Source organism: Cyanistes caeruleus, chromosome 2, assembly GCF_971803275.1.
Source record: "Cyanistes caeruleus chromosome 2, bCyaCae1.hap1.1, whole genome shotgun sequence".
Classification (NCBI taxonomy): Eukaryota; Metazoa; Chordata; class Aves; order Passeriformes; family Paridae; genus Cyanistes; species Cyanistes caeruleus.
The window spans coordinates 20,622,833-20,644,850 of NC_141702.1; the positions used below are offsets into that span (position 1 = coordinate 20,622,833).

Here is a 22,018-nt window from a genome sequence, read left to right on the forward strand (position 1 = left end):
TTTGTTTGTTTGTTGGTTTTTTTTGGGTTTTTTTAATTTTTTGGGTTTGTGGGTGTTGTTGTTGTTGATGTTGTTGTTCTGCAATGTGTAGATTGGGGTGAACAGTTAGCAAATTTGATTTGATTTTCACCGTATCACTCCGTGGACCTGTTCTGTAGTCCCAGGCTCAGGGAAAGCTCAGATGGTCATCCTGGCCTCTGCAGACACCTACTTAAAAGGAAATTTAGGTCTGCCTTAGTTTGCAGTTTTGTATCCAACAGGAGCCTTGCACTACTGGGGAATTGTAAGTATCTTTGTCCTTTCCTAGGAAAAGGTGAGGCTAATTCTAAATATAAAGTTGAACATGAGTGAGATGCAAAATGCTCAAAGTGCCACTGGATCTTCTGTATGAAAGATTAAGTTATTGTTTCTCAATCAGTGTTTAATTCTTCTCGGTAGAGGGGGAGTCTTAAAAAAAAAAATCTGCAATTGTAAAGTTTGAGAAGCACAGTTGTAACAGAAAGGAGAGAAAAACTTCCATTCCTATCACCACATACTTCAAGACTGAATATTTCCAATCCCTCTTCTGAAGCCTATGCACAGATAACGTACATGATTATTACTGCACACATGTACACATTTCATTCTGACTGAGTAGATTGTGAATGATTTTTACTTTGATTCTAGATCATTAATCTGAAAAGGTTAAGAAATAGTGTGCTAGCAAAAGGAAGATGATTTTGAAGACAAAACCTGCATTAATTTAACAGATATTTCCATGCAGAAAGAATGCTGGTTTCTCCTAGTGTGTACATTTGCATAAATCTTAGATAACTTCTGGCAATGTTCATTTCAACAAAGTATGAAAATCCTGAGCTCTTAGTGCAGAACTGCAACTGATATTAGTGAAAATACTATGTAGAAACAGAACTAGGACTTTCACAGCAAATAACTTCAAGCAGATTGATTTAGTCTTCTGTACCTGCTGATTATTTTCCATAGGCTTTCATCACAATTTTAGTCACTAGAATCTTCTCACTCCCTATAAAATACTAAAGGCAATGTTTTTATGTAATAATATGTGACAAAGAAATAGCTTTCAGTATGTGGTTGAAAATACTTTTTTGAATCTGCTGACTGATTGTTCATGAAAATGAAAAATATGATGGCAGCAACTGTGTTAATAACAATTAGCTTGTGCAGATGAATGTTAAACAAGTGCTGGTCTCTGAAAAATATTTCAGAAAAATCTTGACATAGTGTTCCAGTTACTGGAAAAATGCTTTTCCAGGTGCATCAAGAGGCAGCATGTCCTTCCCAGCACAGTTCCTACCCCAAAGCTGGTTTTACAAATTTTAACCCCACACAATATAGCAGAAACTTGAGTGAGTTTGTTCTTTCCCCACAGCTTACTTGTCTCAGTGGTACAAATGGACTACCACTGAATGCCTCAGCTTGCTTAGCAAAAGGAATAAGCCCTTACATTAATGCTTCACAAAAGACATGGTTCCCTCTTTATTTGTTTTATTTAACATCAGCATGGCCCATGAAGAGATAATGGGATGAATGTATTCTGTCAGATATAGGGCTTTGTACATGGTCCAACAAGTTATGTGGAAGAAAATGATAATAATTTTGTTCACTGTTCAGAATGGACTAGTTTAATTAGAAACTTTGAATCTTGAGCTTGGTTACACTAATGTCCATTTTCAACATTCCTTATGAGACAGACTAATTATTAAAACATAGAAATCATTTATCTTTCAGTGTATGTGGAAACTAATCTTTTGGGGGTTTTTAGCTTGTGGTGAATTTTCATTATGCCATTAAGTTTTTTGTTTGTCAAGTGTATAATATCAGTGTCCTTTTTAAGAAATGAATGTCTGTGTTTGCAAATCAGACTCCATTCTGAAAAGGAGCTTTTAAGATAATTCCATCTCAGCAGTCTCTGTTCCTTACCAAGAGCAAACTAGCGATGGAACAAAATTACTCTTGTAAATTATGGATTTTGTGAACTGAAATAAGACTTTAACTTAATGCTCTGAATGGCACCATGGATATTTTTTTTTGTCTTTTCCTCAATAACCTTCAGTTCATCATATAGATATAGAAGAAAATTAATTCCCTTACTGATGAAGAACATGTCGGTGTTTTCTGTCTTCCTTTGTTTCCTTTGTATTTACTGTATATAAACTATGTTAAAAATAGTTTTGTGCTAGACATAGTGATTTCCAGTTTTCTGGTGGTGAAGCATCTGATTAAGTGGTTATTTAACCACTGCAATATTTGCCTTGTACCACAGAAACAACAGAGAGGATCTGGAGGATATTCCTGAAGACAAGCCAAAAATAATCTTATTTGGTCTGTGCTAGCAGACTAGACACTTTATCATCAAGTCCATGCAGTTCAAATTCTGGCCTTTCCTTCTGTGAGCTAAATCTGACTCTTGATACCATAAGGTTATGTATGTGTTGTGTTTTCTAGGTAGCCAGTTGCTGAGAGTTTAAGCCCAGCTTGGGAGAGGGCTTTTCGGAATGATTTACTTCATGTTGTAAAAGTGCTGTCATAAAATAACATATTATTACTGTCTTTGCCATGAGAAAGTCTTTGAAGCAATCAGTATATAATTTAGGAATCCTGTGTCATACCAAAGGTTCTATGCCTGCAAAGGTTGGGTCAGAGTGCACTCTGTTTTAAGTATGGGGCTTTTTTATAATCTGTATATGAATGTCTTCATATTGATCTAAAGCCTAAAAAAGGTAAAAGGAAAGTATCTTCCTTTAGGCAAAAGACTAGCAGTGTGAGGTTTCTAAGCTTCAACAACCATAGATATAAACACAGCTCCCACAAGACACATGACAAGGACAAACTTGGCTTTCAAGGTTGAATTCCAGATCTTTGGTAAAGATGCAACAGAGTCATTGACTGATGGAGGATTTCAGGTAGAAAAGAGATCAAATTTCTCGTTAACAAAGGAGAAGCCAGAAACCTTGCAAAAGAGAGGTAAAGCTTTAGATGATGGGACTTACACAAGAGCAGAATTGGAAAAATATAAAGAACTTTTGAACTATCACCAACAGTGATATTCAAGAGCAGCAAGGAACAAAAGAAGGGAGATCCCTCTGTGTTTTATGACACAGTATAAGATTTTTCTTGTGCTGGATCATGGTTTAAGTCACAATAAGATAAATGTAATTTATTTGCAGAATCTTTATAAATCTAATTCGTTTCTTAGTGTTCAATGTCTAACCTTGAAAAGATGACCTCAGTTTACCCATAACTTGCGGGGACACAGACAGATTTATGATCTCCCAAGCCAGTTTAGCTGAGCTTAGAGTTCTCATTTTGTGACATGAGAGTAGAGACACCATGGAAAGAGATTAAACACATCCATTTCTCTCACTGGGAAAACCAAATACAGAAGCATCATCTAGCACAAAAGATCAGCCATGGATATGATAGAAGATGTAACAGAAGAAGAACAAAGACCAACTTGAAAACTGGAATTCATGCTCTATTCCATTGATGCAGGATTTTTTTCCAGTGTCACAGCCTCTAAAGGATGGTGGTTTTAATACCTGCAGTGAATTTGGCCCCATTTTAGCATTTTAATATATCTGTGGAAAACATTTGTGCTCTGCTGAACCACATAGTACCTTTCTGCCACAATTATTTCAGCAGAGCAAGCTCAGGACTTGATGTATCTGACTGAGTAGGCAACACAAACTGAAATGATTAATGTGTTTGAAACGGGACAGTTAAGGAAATTTTGCACTAGGTTTTTTTCTACAAGACAGATGAGGTTGAATACTTTGTGCCTGCATCTGTGCTCTATTCCTAACATTATCTTTTAGAAAGATCAGCCTCTGAATATGAAGACATATAAAGACTTGTACAATATATTTTAACTAGACATTGACAAATCAATCATTCCAACTCACAGTGGAAAGAAGTAGGCAATTTGTTACTGTCTGTCTAAGAATGATGGAGATAACAGGAAGAGTTGGAGGAGAATCCAAAGTTGAGCATTGACAGAAGCAGAAAAAAAATACAGCCCTACCTCACTGTGTAGTTGCCTACTATCCCTGCTGACTGAGCACAAGATCTTGCTGTAAAAGTACAATTACTACTTGGTTCTAAACAATGAGCATTCTGTAGCAAACCTACGTTACCCTCACAACTGCAAGATGACATTACTCATTAACATCTGATGAATTACATTTACAGTGGAAACTTCAGAAACAACCAACTCTGGAGATATAAATGCAGTACATGGAGTTAAAAAGAATAATGTCCCATACTGCATTCTGGGATACTGCTAGAAATACATTTTTAAATATTAGGTCATATTAAATAATATGTTATTATTGCTAAATTTAAAAAATATACAGTCACTCTGTATGGTTATCAGTATATCTCTTTGTCTGTCAGAGGCTGTTTTTTTCCAGAAAAATCTGCTGCCTGAGAATTAAGGGCTTCCAACAGAGAATTAGAAAAAAAATACAATGAATCAACATTTGGATTACTTTTAAGGTTTAAAAGCTGTAGTAGTAAACAGTACAATTACGTAGGAAGAGGACAGTGTTCCATTTTAATCTGTTGTGAATCAGCTGTGATCACATCACAAAATGCTGTTCCATTCAATGACAATCTAAGTGACCACAGCAACAAAAGGCTGTGAGACAGAACCTGGTTTTAAATAGAATAAGAGAATGGTTTGTGTTGGAAGAGAACTTTAGATCATCCCATTCTAACACCCCCCTACCATGGGCAGGGACACCTCACACTAGACCAGGTTGCTCAAAGCCTCATCCAACCTGGTCTTAAACACTTGCAAGGAAGTGATAATCCACAACTGCCCTGGGCATCCTGTTCCAATGCCTCACCACCCACATAATTAAGATTTTTTTCCTAATATCTTACCTAAATATTTCTGTTTTCAGTATAGTAAATACATAAGGAGTAAACTGCGGTCAGAATGTTTATGCTTGTTTTGTAGTGACTGGTTGCTTACTAAATTTTCAATTACAAATAACATCTAGTGTGTTTTGGTTGAGTCCACAGAGACCTTCTTAATAAGCTGTATGATCTGAAAAGTGATCAAATGTACTGTGAAGACAAAGGAAATTTATTAAGCAAAAGTGACACTATTTAGCAGAAGCAACATTTTAATAAATTTTTAGAAATGAATGATAATTGTTTTCAAACAAAAATGTGGGAACACAGCAGGGCAGTTCCAAAAATGTCAGGCTCTTTCTCTCTGACTTGCTTAGAAAGAGATAAATGCATTGTAAATATTCACAGCTTTGATGTTCTCTTCAACTCACCAATTCCTTATGGAACATTTTTCACCCTGTGGTAAACATCTCTCCTGACTCACCCTGAATTTAGTGCCATAACTCCCTCCATTCCTCTTGCTGTTTCATTGCAGCATCATGTATCATATTGCATCTACTAAAATATGCACAGTAGAGAATTTTGTTTCTTGTTTGAACAGGTAATACATTAATTAATAAATGCTGCATAATTTATTGGAGAAGTAATTGCTCATACAGTGGTAAATTAAGCTCCCTAGCTCTACTGAACTTCTGGAAAGCTTTTTTCTGACTCTAATTTCTGGTAGAATAACATTGATACAGTGTCTCTCCTCAGGAGAAGTGACTATAATGAATATTAATTTTAAAGGAGTGATCTAAAAGTTTAGGTTGAGGTTAATTTCTGAAGAAAAGTTCAGACCTGTTGTAAAGAAAACATATCCTGGAAATGTAGGGACTAAGATGACAATGTGCTTACTAATGTTTTATAAAATAAATATACACTATTGACAAGCTCTTTTTCAGATGTGAGATAAGTCCTTCAGTCTCTGTTCCACTTAGTTCAGAACAGGAACACTGAAGCTGAGTCTGTTTTCCAGATGAATGTCCTGGTCTGGATTAAAGTCTAACATAGAACAGATCTCCAGTGGCCTATGTAATCATTCTTTCTTTGAAGGAGTAGATGGCTGTTTATCCATAGTGGTACAAGGGAAATAGACAAACACATTAACCAAAAGCAAAATTCAGTTACCTATTCTGGTTCTGTTTGTAAGGAATCAAAATGAAACATAGGGAGTTCATGGACAAAACAGCTCTGTTTAGTGAATAATTCCATTTACATAACTTCAATTTGTTTTGTATTTCCTATAGTTTACATTTTTACATTTTGAGAAATGTTAATTTGGATAAAAATAGCTAAAGCATGGCCTCTCATATATTCTAATATGTTTAAGAGACATTTGTAGTAATACCACATTTTGGAGAGACCATGCAGTGGATTACTAGGCTTAAAATCTCTCTTTTAGCAACATTAATGTTGCTGAAAATTATTTGGAACGCTAAAAGGGTAAGCTTGCTATGCTTGCAGCCAGTAAGTTTCTTGGTGATGTTCAGAATGCTGACATCAGCCTGTCTACTTTGGATTCATTGAAGTGCTTGAGCTTACAGCCCTGGATAAAGCAACTTCACTGGCCTTCCTCGATCTTCCCTTCATCAGCCCCCAGGGATTGATTTCAAGCTGAGTGTAAAACAAGTACCTTCTTCAGTGACTCAATAATCCAAGTCTGGCCACTTATTGTGTGATTTTTGTGTTTTTATTGTATTTCAGAAACAAAAAGATGAAGTAATATTCTGTTTATCAACATGTTTTGTTTACCCTCAAGTCAATTTGTGTCTCTTGCCATTTTACTGCACTGAGCAGGGAAACAGCCTTGATCCTCAAAAGACATCAGAATGTTTACATCAAGTAACAAAGGTGAGCTCAAGGGCTGCTCTCTGAGTACGTATCACAGCTTCAGTGAGTGGGTTCTTTTCCAGTTTAGTTTTTAATGAGAAAAAGAAAAGGTGTTAATGCAAAAAAATAGTTTGTAATTAAGCGTATAGTAGGAATTAAATGTAGTCCTGAAACAGAACATCTGTTTCTTAGGTAAGCTTGATATCCAAATCGATTCTGTCCTTTGTCTCATTTCTCAAATTGATGCACAAGACAAGACTGGCTAAACTGACCCACAAATTATTTCCCTCTCTTCCCACTGTGATTTCCTTTCTTTTGTTTTACTTTGATCAATTAGGCTTTGTAAAAGTATAAATCAAACCTGTTGAATGCTGCCACTTATGACTGTTCTGATTAATAACTATTTTTCCCAGAGCTGTATATTTAATATAGAAGAGAGCTCAATGGGTAGCCAGAGAGACAACTTGCAACCTGAGTACTAATGAATTAAGACCAAGACATAGTTCCTATTTCTTGTATAGAAAAGTATTAAATATTTTGGAAAGTCCTTCAAATCATTCTCTGCTTCCACTGCCACTTGTCCCTAAATGTCCATGGACTGCATTTATAATGCAGCACAAGAGTATGCTAGTAAGGATGATTGATAGAATTGCCTTGGAGGTTGTGTGATGAGGAATGAAACCTGCTGCAGCTCTCAGAAGATCTGCAACAGGATGGCAATTGTTTGATCAGCTGTGGCATCTCTACTAAAGCTCTGGTGAGACTGGAGCCTTTCAGACTTACAGAATTCGGGCATGTTGGACCTTTGGCTGTTCCCAAAGCACAGCAGTGCTCTGAAGATGGAAAGAAAGTCACTTGCAGGATTGCAGCTGCTGTGTCTGGAATGTGTAAAAGTCTCAGACTCTCAGATCCATATAGACATTTTGAAGTATACAGCTCCCAGGCCTTGGACCAAGAGCAATGTATGCACTTTTAAATATAAAATTCAGCTGTGAAATTGCTGGTCAGTCAACAACCTAAGAAAGGCTAATACGTTATTTGTTTAGTTCTCTGCTTAGCTGCTCAATTGAACACATGGTTTGTCTTAAGCAGTCAAGTTTAAATATTTCATTATATGTTTGTAATAATAACCAGCTTAAGCCTGTGCTGACATTTTTTGTTGGATAAGGCATATTTTTTTGACAGCTGTGGAAAAAGAGAAATTATTTTTTTCGTAGATCAATAGGGCTTCCCCACCTACCATTGAATTCCCATTGAAAACTAAGCATCAGCTGGCTCTTAATTATCAAGTCAGCCTTAATTGTCAAGAATGTAAAGCTGAATACTACAGTGAAGCAACGTTGAATGGAATGGGAAAAAAAATGTGATTTAAGGGCTATATATATTATGAATTTCAGGAATGAATGTAAGAATTTCTACTGTGCTGTACTTGTATAATCATGTTACCAAAAATACAAAGCTGAAATTAAGAATGACTTACAATGATAAAACCCTGAAATACCTGACATGGGACCTGTTTATGAACACTTTCTGTATGCAAACCCATATTTGAAAGGCCTAATTTCCATGAGAACATTGCTGCTGTTATTAACTGACAGTCAGGATGCTTACATCTATTTTATCAAACCAGTGCACTTTTGATATGCAGATATCCCATAATACCTCCAGCTACCTGAGTTAACTCATCCCTTGTAAACACAGAGTGAAGTTTAATTTGCTGTTGAACAAAGTCTCATGTCGGGTGTCTTTGCAGATACAAAAACAGCCAAGACTGTTTTTCTTGCAAAAAGGCATTCAGGCAAAAGTGTATATGTCTTCAAAGAGAGGTTTTCTATCATTTTAATCAATGTTGAACTTAATATATTTAATATAATTTATTTACTATTTAATGTAGCACCCCATTAGTGAGAAACATAGCAGTTAATGACCTGCAAAATGATTCTATGTAACTAAATTCTAAAAGCATTTGACAATTAATTGAATTAACTATATCTTGAAGCCTGCTATTCTGGGAATATTCCAGCAATTGATAAAAAGCTGCTTTCTATACATAAAGCAAAGTTTTCTCTGCCTACAGCTGTGTCCAACATTTTCACTGTGAATCAGGGTACATATATGTAAGGAGTCATAAGATAAATGGCCTTAGATTTAATAGTTTTAATATAAAAACTTATATTCTCATTTTAGATAAAAAATGCATTTCAGTTGTACCTACTAGATCACTTGAACATTTGAGCTGTATATTTACCTTTTTCCTGTAAAAGGAGGGTGAAATACATGGGGAAAAGAATTTTGACAAGCTGTCCTACCTCTTGCTCACAAGTGCTATTTTAGCCTAGAATTTTTAGCAAGGTTTTTATTTATTTATTGATCAATCTAAGAAAAGAAATGTGGGAAAACAAGTGCACTGAAAGTGGCACTGTCCAGGATGATCACTTCTGTAATGTTACTTATGGATGAAGATTTTTAATTTGTTTTCTGTTTTGCATATGTTTTGTAAACCTTTCCATCATGTTGTCCTCTGCACTGGAAGTCCCAGCCTGTAGAATTCCTGGGGAACAAGACTGAAGATATTTTTGTGTTACTAATCTCTACAGATATAAACTTAATCCTAAACTTGTTTCCAAAAAATAAGAGTATTCGTTGATTACTCAGCTGCTCCACAATTAACCAGTTACAGTATTAAAAAATAGAAGGACCAACTTGCTTTATACTCAAAATGTGGTCAGTGACCCATAAATGAATCTTCAAAATTCAGAAAAGTATATTTGTTATGCATGTTTGGGCTAAAAAAAAAGGATTAGGTGAACCTGTAAAGTGTGAACATCATTCCTAAGCCTGGGGTGGGTTATGTATATCAGCCACATACTGAGAAGGAACACCATCTCTGCTCCAACCTGTACACCCAGCATCTCCCTCTGCTCTAGGCTATTCATCACCTTGCAGATACAGTTACTGTCCTTCTTTCTTCCCCAAGCAAATTACCCCACACTTCTCTCTTTGTTATCTTTTCTCCTTCTTCAGCAACTTCAGACTTCCTCAGACTCACCTTCAAATTTCATATGTCAAGCTTTCCTGCAGCTTGATTCACACTTGGCCCTGCTCTGGTTTGTTTACTTTGATTTAATTAAAATGCACCCATCCAGAACTCTGGGTGCTACTGACTATCCACCTTGCAGAACCTTAAATTTCTGCAGTATTTTCACATTGCTTTCTGTATAAGCCTGGAACAACCTCTTTCTTCAGTTATAACAAGAAATGCAAAATTTTTCCCTCAAAACCATCCTTTGTTTGAATCCCTGCTTAACTACCAAATATCTATTTTGACCTTCTTTAGCCAATCAGGAATTCAGTTTATTTCAGTTACTGAAGAAATAAACTACTGTGGTTAGGAAGGTCAACCTTAAAGTCCTTGTTTATTTCTGTATTCTTTTTTTCCTGGTGCTTTTAAGTTTTTCATGTTTATGTCAGGAGAGTAGCTTCATATGAACACTAATTCCTTTACTGTAGTTGAAAATAAAACAGTGTGTTTTTCTATGTTACCCAAGCAGTTTTGGATGGGAGGAATTAACAAATGGAAAAGTGTGTCTTCCTAAATTAGCCAGTAATTAAAAAGAAAAAAAAAAAAAAAAAAGGAAAAGAAAAAAAAAAGAAAAAGAAGTAAAAAAGGGAAGAAAAATAAAAAGTGGTGAGTTTCTCATATCTGGAGCCTCAGCTTTATTCCTAAGTGCAGAAAACATCAATAGCATTGTTAAAAAAGAATACTTCAAGCAATTAAGAACCTGAATAAATATAATTTATTAACCTTTTGGATTATTTGGCCTTCTGGGTTTTTTTTTTTCCAAGCAAGAGGACTTTCTTATTCATCTCTTCTTTTTCTTTCCTTATTCCTCTCTCTATCTCCAGTTCTGTTCTCCAAAGCTCATCCTCATCCTTTTTTCTTGCTTCATTCTCTTACTACTCCTTTCCTCTGTATATTGCTCACAAGTTCAGTTTTTGCCGTGGCAATTGCTCTTTTCCCTCCCTTTAGCCATAGTCTAGCATCCTGCACCTACCTGGCCCCCCAATACAAGCAGCAAAGAGAAGTGACAGTGGGAGTGTCTCAGGACAGACAGGACACAGGAACAAATGCAAAGCCACAGATTAAATGCAAGGTGTGAATTTATTTTGCTAGCCTCACCAGCCTGGGGAGCCTCCAGGCAGCAGCTGGGCAGTGGCACACGGGCTGGGACACAGAGCTCACTCTGTGCCAGAGGCTGCCTGGACCTGCTGCTCCCACATGGCTTCCAGGGATTCACACAGCACTGTGTGAATTCACTCAACCACTGGGCTTTGATCTTTCCCACAGCATGGCAGGAGTCTCAGGCAGCTTCCACAGGGTGCCTCTGAGTATCACAGGCCTGCATTTCCTAAATACAGCTGTTCTGCTCGTCAAGCACACAAGACTAAAGTGCTATTAGTGTGACATGTATGTTTTTTAACACCCCATCTGTAAGTCACCTGAGCAAGTTTGCAACAATCCTCACCATTCTTCCACTGTTTTCCCACACTCTGCCTCAAGTCTGCTCATCTGACTTTTCTTTAAGGAAGAACTGTATTCCCAGATGAATCTTTCCTGACTGTAAAATCAGTGACAGAAGCAGATGTCTGCACAGAATACTGCAGATGTCAGCTCTTGGTCAGATGAATCCCACTCTCACTGACTGCTCCAGTTTTCTTTGAAATGCATTCTTGGAAGGCCTGAATCATTTGATCAGAAATCAGTCTAGATATGATATTGTCTGAGTGCTTGGTTCTGCCTCCAGAGCAGCCACAGGGTCCCTAAAACTCTATTTTTTGTGCTTAGAGAGGAGGATTCTTATACACTGCTGGTGAAGAGAGTCACCCCTTGGTGTTGGAAGCAGAATTAGCTGGGTTAGTACTTAGAGACATTGAATTTACATTAGCAATTTTGGTATGAATAAGTGTGCATGGGAGGAGTGCAGAAGCACAGCAGAGGAAGTGCATTTGGTTCACTGCTGCTCCTGGAGCATGATGCTAGACACATTCCAGAGCTGCTCAGTTCTCTTCCTGAAACACATTGTGCTTGGTGCACTTCTAAAACAGTGGCATTTCTAAAACTTCTCTGTTCCTACAGAACCAATTTTGAGAAATACCCTTTTTGCTTTGCCATTGTGATACAAAAATATAGATGTTATGGTATTTAGAACATTTATCAAAAAGCATTACACAGGTAAAAAGACCTTGAGAGATCTGAAGTCCTTGTTTGCATTTTCAAATCAAAAGGGTTTTCTGGCTAAATATATTTTATTTCTTTCATTAATCTAACTTTAGTTTTGGTTTCCATTTTTTTAACTTTCTTTTCTCGATGTTAGCTGCCAAATATATGTTGATACATCAGTGCAACACTAAAATACTTTTTTTTAAATCAACATTTCACTTGAGTATTTTATAAGCTGTTAGTATGCAAGGCATTGTTCTCTCAGCTTCAAATTACAAATCTGTGGTTTCCTCTCTGTTCTTATGGTAGCTTCATCCCCAGAAAATCAAAATTACTGACATTTCTTCTGACTCTAAAGGTGATTAAAACTGGTATAATACTCTGTTTAGAAAAAAAAATTGCTATGCTACACAAATACACATTTTTATTAATGTTTCTTTTGCCATGGAAGTCTTCGGAGCATGCTTCTAGGGTCTCTAATAAGAAATGCTAAAAGGTATTTAATGGTGTTTTAATTAATTTAGGAAGACTTTAATTCATGATCAAAACATTTGGTTATTCTCAACAAACTTGGTTCATTTTTTTCCCAGTAGCTGTTATAATTCTTCTGTTTATTAAAGTATGACCTTAATTTAATGAAACCTTTAAGAAGGTTCCTGTGGTCTTTCATTTAGTAATATTTTTATTATATTCATGGAACTTTAGAATGGTTTGGGTTGGAAGGGACCCTAAAGATCATATAGTTCCAACCTCCCTGCCACAGGCAGGGACACTTCCCACTAGACCAGGTTGCTTAAAGCCCCATCCAGCCTGGGTTTCAACACTTTGAAGGAAGGAGCATCCATAACTGCTCTGGGCACCTGTTCATTCCATTGCCTCATCACCCTCATAGTGAAGATTTTTTTCGTAATATCTGATCTAAACCTGACCTATGTCAGTTTTAAGCCATTCCCCCTTGTCCTGTATCTCCGTGCCCTTGTAAAAGTTCCTTCTCCTGTTCCCTTGTATGCCCCTTTCAGGAAGTATACCTGCCTTTAGATCACTCAGAAGCCTTTTCTCTTTCTTTCAGAAACAACCCCAACTCTCCTCATAGGAAACCTTTTCCAGCCCTCTGATCATCTTCATGGCCTGCATTGGACTCATCCCAACAGGCCCTTCTTCTTCCTGCCCTCCTTCTTTTGGGGCCCCAGAGCTGACAACAGTCCTCTAGCTGGGGTGTCATGAGAGCAGAATAGAGGGGTAGAATCACCTTTGAAATGAGTGACTGAAGAATTCTACTTTCCTATGAACTGGAGTGTATTATATTCTTGGTGATATATAGCCAGTAGAAATTCAGCTAATTTGATCCAATTTGATCTAATCTGTGATTAGATCAAACCAGGGAAACGTTATAGTAGAAGACATTGTGGTCTCATGAAAGGTCAAATTTTCATCAATTCTGCACTATTTGTGCTGTATTTTCCTGTGTTGTAAATGAGCACAATTTCATTAAAAGTATTTCTGACCTTTTTAGTGCACATACTTTCCTTTTGAGATTCTTAAACTTTTCTTGATTTGTTCCTGACCTGAAAGAAAATCACAATGTTTTGTTCAAATGTTTTCTAATTATTTTGGTATTTTTGCACAAGGCCCAATGAAAGTAATTCTAGAGAAATAGAAAGAATTTATTTTAAAAGCAAGAACTGCACTGTGCATTTCAGAATTAAACAATATGCTCCCCAGTATTAATGATAGCTGCTTCCAGTTCCACTATAGCAGTGGATTCTGACATTCAAACCTACAGGAACAAATTCAGAGAACAATCAGCATTTGAGTTACTGACATCACAGAGTATTTAATATGCTTCTGTGTGTTTGCTCTATCAGCCTAGATTATATTTACCTTCACAAAGTCTTTATCACATGAGCACAGCAATTCATTTCAGTAAATTGCTCCTGTTCATTCTCTTTTCATCTGCAAATTCAGTTGAAAGTTTGTTCAAAGTAATAAAGAAAAAAATTATACTATCTTTACAAGAAGGAGAAGCCATTTACATTTTTAAGATCTTGAAAAAATAGATTGATTAAGTAAATAGAATATCTTCTGAAATAATTTCTCTGTATGTAATTTAGAATTTACATTAATGTATACTATCGTAAATATAATTGTTTTTAACCTCATGAGATCAGTAAGGTTATATCATTTTAATGTCTTCTTTCTGGATGTGGCTTTGAAGATGAGTAAGACTCAAAATCTGCTAAGCAGGATCTGCAGTGTGGTTTGGATTAACTGTGTCAGTTGGTACAGATGAATTTCTCTGTTAGGTAATAACTCTTGCTACTCCAGCAATGCTAGTGACAGTGAAAGCCCTCTGACTATAGCCTGGACATATGACTGAGCTGCTTTGCTCTGTACCATCGTGAAGACCTTTTATGGTCCTCAGTCTACCTGAGTAGTCTAGAAAATGTGTTTGTACCAAAAGTATATTCAGGATCATAATCCTTTATTTGTCTCATAAATCTCAAAGTAATATCCAGCCTAGTGTGAGACTTTGGTAATTAAACTCTACACTGAAATCTATGTGCTTCATGGATCATTGGATATGCTAATTACCTTTTACTAGGACTGTCACCTGTATTTATGTTGGGGTAAGCAATAGAATAATTTCATGTACTTAGCAAAATTGGTAGTTATGAAGGTATTTTAACTGTGTTGGGTTTTTTTTAGGTAAAACATAGAAATATGATACTTTTTCTTTCTCTGTACTCTGGCTAAATGAAACTGAACATCTTAATCTGAGTAGGTCTGTTGAGGTTTTTCTTAAACTCATAAAGTGTATTTGCAATGCATTTTGTGTTTTCTATTGCACTTGGGTTTACATGTCCTTTTACCTTTCTCTAAATTGGAACAAATTGTTCAAAGCTTGAATTGGATAAACAGATCTATTCTGTGTAATTTAATAACTGTTTCCTATTGCATAAATGATTTATATTGCACAGTATCAATATTTTTTTTCTCTTCTTTTCTATGATACAAGAGCACTAATGCAGTGTCAGAAAAATTTAGAGTAGTTTTCTCATTTACAACAGTGGTGTTCTCTTTATTCCTTAATTTTATGTCAAATTTTATTATTTATTTTTTATTTTGATATTAGATCTGATCAGGGAACAGAAGTGATCGAGTAAATATATTTGAATATCCATTTCAAATGTAGCAGAATTCTTGTTTATACTGTATCTGAAAGTATTATAATAACCAATGTGACTTCATTACTTAGAAAAGACAAGTAGAATTAAGCTTTTTTGCTATATTAATACAGGAAAACCACAGGAAAATGAGTGATTTCTTGTAAAGCAAGAGACTATACCTGTCTGACCTCTTTATGAATATAAGCTGAAATTTATAAACAAAAGTATCAGATCAAACAGAAACTAATATTACTGTATTTCCCCCTGAAATACTTTGACATTTCAAGATAAAGAATCAGGTTTCCGAATAAAAAATGTTTTTTGTTTTGGGCGGCATTTTGATGTTTTTATAACACATAATGTGACAAATATTTGTTTCTATAGAATATCCTGGTGATGTACTAGATATTACCCAAATGGCTGGGGTTTTTGGTTCTCTGTTGGGTTACCAAAGAGTCAGCTCCAAAAACTAACAAAATCTGCTCCCAAATTTTGAGTGAGCTCACTGAGGCTGCAAATAACAGAAAAAGAGTGAACCAATGCTTTTCAGTAGAAAACAATACTAAGATGATAAGGGTATGTATAATGACATCCTGATTACCTGTGTCTATTTCAAATGTCATTTTAGAAATCACAAAGATAATTTTCAGTGTAGCACAGTAATATCTTAACTGCTCTGTCTTTGAAAGCTACAGGTGTTCTTGAGCACTTAAAGGTGTGTGGTTTGTTTATCTACACAAACACAGATACCAATACAAAGTTTGAACCAGAGTACAATTCCTTATGTAATCACTCCCCTAAGAGTCGAAATGTGTCTTCAGAAGGAGATAATTTAAAAATTAAATCCCACTTTATTTGTATTAAAAGAAATTTGTCTGGTGATTTTCCTGGGTGCAATGATGAACTTTTGATTATTAAATTTGAACACTTTGAATATCTTTCAGATTTTTCAACTTTATATGTCATTTTAGAGGATTTTTTTCATGAAGTTCTTGTTCAATCATGCATTTGCCAGTATGCTCCATTTTGTTTAAGATTCATCTTTTGCTGGTAAATGAAACTGTATTTGTTCATGCAGATATGTTGCATCTGTAGTGAAACTCGCAGGAGTTCCATTCTTTTAGCTTGATACGATTGCTTTAAATATGGTTCCAGATCAATAGGAATTTTCCCTCTATTAAGTGTTACTGTGTGCTTATGGAAAAAATTTTAAGTGTGATTCTTAGACTGGATGCCCACATAATACTGAAGAGTAATCAGTATCATGCTGAACGTCTCAGCTTGTCCACACAGTCTCAACACCAAAGCAGAACTCACAGTATTCGGAATTCTTGTGGAAGCATATGGGGAAACCTGACTCAACATTGCACATACCTCCTTTGTGATCAAATTGTTTTCCCAATTATCTGAGAAATTCAGGTAACATAAAAGATTTCCTCTGCATTGTTGCAGTCAGCAACCTCAGGATCTCATCCAGGGAAGCTGCAGGGTTCTGGGGACCAGCATGGAACACCAACGAGCCGGGCTCCCGTTCATGAAACCATTTATTCAGCACGGGAACAAAGTCAGGTCCAGAACAGAGAGCCCTGAACAGAGGCACAGCAGGGGTTTTTGAGGGACAGAACTCTTAAGGGTTTCCACCTTTAAGGGTGGAGTTCAGGGTCAGGGACCAGTAGAAGCACAGCAAGGGAGAACCCCCAGGGACTCAAACCCAATCAGAGCACCTGGGCCGCCCTTCACAAGGGGTTTGGGGTGGGACAATGGAACTCTTTGTCTCCCCTGAGGCACACTGCCACACTGCATCTCCTTCATAGTTTAACAGGATGGGTTTCAAAGTCCATTCAGTATTGTAATGGTTCCTTTAATAACAGGCTTGTCAACAGAGTATTTCAAAGAAAAATATACCATTAAATTCCTCACAGTCATTAACTGTCCATTTGTTTAAATATATTTTCTTTCCTTATACATTTGAAAGTCTACAGCTACTAAGTTTGCATCTCCTGCCCTAATGAATTCATCCCAATGATTCAAATAAATTAAAAGCTTGAGGTGGCTTCATCAGCAATTATTAGTTTAGAAGTCTCTGATATTAGGAGTGGCATATATTACTTATAATTGATTCATCTATAGTAGTCAATATCAAATGACAGATTCAAATAAATGACATCAAAGAAGAAAAGTAATGTAATTTAGTTCCTTCTCTGATCTCTGTCAGTACCAACTACACCTAAACAAACTGGACCAGCAATATATCTGTACTTAAAACCTGTCAAATAAATGCCTCTTATATTCCTAATCCTTCCTCCCTCCCTCCCTCCCTCCCTCCCTCTCTCTTATTTCTTGCTCTCTCTTGCTATGCAGTGTTTACAGTACTTTTTTGCAAATAACACTAGCTCCTTCTCTACCTTAGAGTGGCCATTGATCACCCTTTTGTTTATAGCACATTTGTGCATGTTGGAAGAATATTACTGTGTTATACTCAATCTTCTCACCTTCAAACTAACTAATTATTGCTTGAAGTACAGTTTTTTTAATCCCTTTTACTGTTCCCTGAATTTTTCTTCATATTATCTCCACCTTCCTTAAAGTGCTGCTGTGTAAAGAGGATTCTGCATTACTTCAGCTCACTGGTGCTGAATTATGCACAATTATTGCATCTTTATCTGCTCAGCTGCTGCTTACCTTTTTACTTCCTCTATTATGACTATGTTTGATTGCTGTTTTCTGAGTACAACACTGTGCTTGCCTCCAGGAATTCCATCAAGTGGCTGAAATTTTAAAACTGTAGTCTAAAAATAATTTTTATTCCAGTTTCCAATGTGCTTAGAACCCCTCTGCCCTTAGTCCAACAATCAAATTTGGTCTTGTTTTTGCCATTATAAATGGAATTGGTGAAAATAGTTAGTAAGTCTCAGCCCTTCCAGTCCCTGATTCAGTCCTGCTTAAAATCATTAGTAATTGTTTGCTGAGAGAAATTTCTCGACTGATTATCCACTCATTTGATTGTGATTACATCTCCTGCCTTAGCTTTTTTATGAGAATATTATATGCAATAGTGTCAGAAGCTTTAATTAAAAGTCAGGATATATCATATCTGCAACTTCCCTTTTATCCAGTTGACTTGTAGAAGGAAAGTAGGCTGGCCTGACATGGATTCTTTCTGACCAGTGCACATATACTCTTTTACTATCTTGTCTTCTAGGAGCTTGAAGATACCATGGTTAATACTTGTCTTTAAAGTTATTAAGTTAATTAGGTGTTTCTTTGGGCATGAGAATTTGTCATTGACTGTTTTGGGGTTTTTTTCTTCTCTTATAGGTCCTTGATAAATACTTAGATAAATACTTAGTAATATTCATAATTTCAATGGCTAATTACTTAAAAACTTCAAAGTGTGCTTTCAGTATCTGCCCCATTGCTCACGTTTGTCTGATCTGCATCTTCCTTTATCATATTTTATCTGTGCATTTAATTATACTTGTTAAATTAATTCTGTTAAATGAATCTTCATTATTTGTCATTCATGTAAAGATTTAAGAAAAAAGGCAATGTAATAGGTTATCCTTTCTTTTTATGATTTGGTCTCTGTTCTCTTTTACATTCTTTTGTTTTCATTGTCCAAGTATAGTTATGAATCCTTTCTGTTGCCTTCTCTTCCTTGTTCCAATAAGAACTTTTTTTTTTTTTTTTCACACTAGTCTTTTGGATTTATTTTTGAATGAACATAAAGTACTCCCATGTGTTTCTATGATTCCTTTTCTGCTTTCAGATCATTAAAGAGCTCCTAGCTCAGCCAGAAATATCTCTAACTGTACTTCCTCTATTTTCTTTACATATGTACAATTTGTCTTTGTACATTTGGTAACAAAAAGTACAGTATTGCTAATGGGAATATTTTCAAGCTACATGCTCAGATTAGTTGATATCTGTTTTACTGCATTTCTGCACTTATTAGGATGTATTTTTTGAACAAGCTACTAAATGTACTACTTTGTTTTTTCAGACTGAGAAAAGGCAAGACAGAATTTGAAGTGTGCACACAAAGATGAAAAGCATCTCATGGCACTGATGATGTCAGAAACAGCAAAAGATTCAGCTTTCAGCAAACCAATGCACTTAGATTAGCAAATTCTTAGTTGTTTGAGATTATCTGTAGCTGTTTACAAAAACAATCAGCTCTCTCCCCTTGTTTTGGTCAGGACAGTAGAGGACACCATAGCCAATTGAGTTGCATTTTTTTTCCCCTAAAGGCTGAGTCTCAGCAGGACCCAGAAGATATTTTCTCTTAAGGAGACAGATGCTGTCAATCCCATTATGATATTGCAATTTTTTTGTGCAAGGCAGCAGCTCTTGGCAATTGCAGAGCCTGGTATTCAGTAGGAACCAGCTGCTGGGAGATGTCTTCATCGATGCCTCTGATGATGCTGTCACTCCTCTGTTTTGGTCCTGTATTAGCCCTGCTTCCTGTCTATCTACAAATACTCTCTCCAGCATCTCCACCTTAGCTTGCTTACTCCAATTTAGATTTACTTTTCAAGAGACATTTGAGGTTTTTGAAATCTATTACCGCTATTTGTTTTAGTCCATTTCCCAATTAATTAAAATATTAACTATAATAGCTGTTTTTACAATTAATTTTCTCCCTCTAGATTCTCACTGAATTCCTCAAGACTAATTAAAATTAAATCTGATATGGCTGCTCACTGGATGAATAAAAAGAAAATCTTGTATATGTTCTCTTTCTTCTCAGACCTCCTAATATGACATTGAATAAACTGGACTCTTCCTTCTTCCTGAATTCAGAAGAATATTACTTCTTAGGGAAGTATGCCTGCCCCTAAAAAATAAATTGTACTATTCAGGTCAATACTGCAGATCTGTGATTTGTCTCACTAAGAAATGGTGGGAGCAATCTTCTGGAACTTCACTTGTTTAGTAGAACAGATAAAATGTCCTGTCTTGATAGAAAATGATTTTATGAAGAGTTCCAGAGTAGAATTATTTATATACCAGAGTCTTGCAGAGCTTTAAAATACAAGAAGCAACTTACTTGACTCAGAAAATAATTTGAAAGCTACAGTGTGAGTATCAGTTATTTTTTAGCCAGCTGAAACAGTTTCTTGTCTCTAGGAAAAATGTTATCATTCAGAAACAGACACCAATACACTTCACTTGAGAATTCTTGCCAGATGGTGTCACATGGATTTCCAAGGATTTTATATTATCTCCCCATTTATCATGATGCTGTTTGAAAATGCAGTAAAGTCATAAAGCAAGCCTACAGTATTTTGTGTGAATTTATTCTTATTCTTTGAGATCTAATCAAGAAGTGTGACTATCCCAACCCTGATTGCATAGCCGATCTACTCCTGTTCTCACAAGTGAAAATGTTTACACTGGACATGACAGATAACACACAGATGTTTCTTCCTAAGAAATTATCAAAAAGGTTTGATTCTGCTAGCCTTAATCCTATATTTCACATGTTCTAGGAACATCTTTGGCTCTATTCATGTAAGTGAGATATGTGTGGAGATACACACACACACACACACACAGAGCAGTTGACTTGTAAACTTACCAAAGAAAAAGAGATTTTTTTAATCTAATTAAGTTTCAAAAGCATGAGACAATAATGTTAGTGATTTCAATATTTGAAGAAGGAAAATTGTTTTAGCCACTAGGAGTTTGCTGAATCACTGTGGGAAAAAACACTGGGGAAAACAGAAACTCTTGCAGTTCCTAGTTGATGTCTTTTTACCACCATTCCTGCAAAGGGTCACAAATGAAGTGTTTCCTCTTTATTGATATCAAAATTGATGCATGGGGCCTGCTATGGAGAACTTCTGATCTTCCTCAGCTGGGACAAAGGCTGCTTTGAATATTTGAAGGGATATATAAAACAAAGTTCTCTGAAAGACTGAATACTGAGCAATTCAGAATGGACTTTGAATGTTAGTTATCTGACATCTTTTCTGAATATTCCTCAGTTATTCATACACCATATGGGGCATAAAGAAAATAAATCTGTGAAATGCTGCTAATATCTGGAGTTGAATAATCTGTGAGGTTAACAATACCTATGGGTATTGTTTGGCTGCTCCCTGAGACAACAGAACAGAATATTGTAGAGTTGCATGTTAAGTGAGCACCCACCATCATGAGCTCTGAGTGAAGCCAGAACCACTTGCAAAATAGAATCAGACCATGCAATTAAGGCCAATCAAGCTAGGGTGGCAAATTGAAGTACCCCAGTAAACTAATTCTTGTACTTTCTAACTATTGAAAGGCTCATTTTTGAAAATCATGTTCTTTAATGCATTTTTTTTTCTTCTGTATATAATATATATTTGTAGCTGTTGTTGTTTGTCACTGAAAGTCTAATTAATTGTAATGTTGCCTACTGGTTTTCAATGGAAATAGTGGGGTTTTTGTTTTTTACTTCTTATGAGGAAGTATATCTTTCAGCACCTTTCCAGAATATCAAACAGCTTGTCCTAATTTTCACTGCAAGCAATAGATGCTGTCCAAAGGAAAACTAAAAGGAAACAACACAACTGATATTTCAGTAGAGGTTGCATGCGCCAGCTACAGTCTGTAGGCACATACTTCAGCCTGAATACTACAGTTTATTAGCCTGGGAATACATATAAATTTCCAAGAAAGTGTTGGATACAGAAAGGCACATCTTCCTTTATTGCCCTCTCCAAAGAGAGCTGTTGTGGTGCATGTGCCAGCTTAGGAATTTTGGCTGACAGTGTGCAGCTGTCTGGATGACAGGACTGTGCAGAGGAAGATGAGACTCTCCACCACTTCAGTTAGGAACATGGTCCATTTTGGCATGTCTTTACCCTATGGGGAATCCTGCACACCACAGTCAAAA

At 36.1% G+C, this 22,018-nt stretch overlaps 1 protein-coding gene across 29 annotated transcripts in view; it reads left to right on the top strand.

The window, feature by feature from the left end:
- The window catches only part of DLGAP2 (DLG associated protein 2), a 443,370-nt gene that overhangs the window by 222,412 nt on the left and 198,940 nt on the right, over nucleotides 1-22,018 (top strand). For 6 of the 29 annotated variants that reach the window (XM_086875999.1, XM_086875990.1, XM_086875995.1 and 3 more), the window contains one exon: nucleotides 6,622-6,768. The exons of the other annotated variants lie outside the window; for them this stretch is intronic. In XM_086875999.1, coding sequence (XP_086732125.1) covers nucleotides 6,747-6,768 — 22 coding nt within the window. In that variant the 5' untranslated portion in view covers nucleotides 6,622-6,746. The remainder of the gene's footprint in view (nucleotides 1-6,621; nucleotides 6,769-22,018) is intronic. 29 annotated transcript variants of the gene reach the window in all.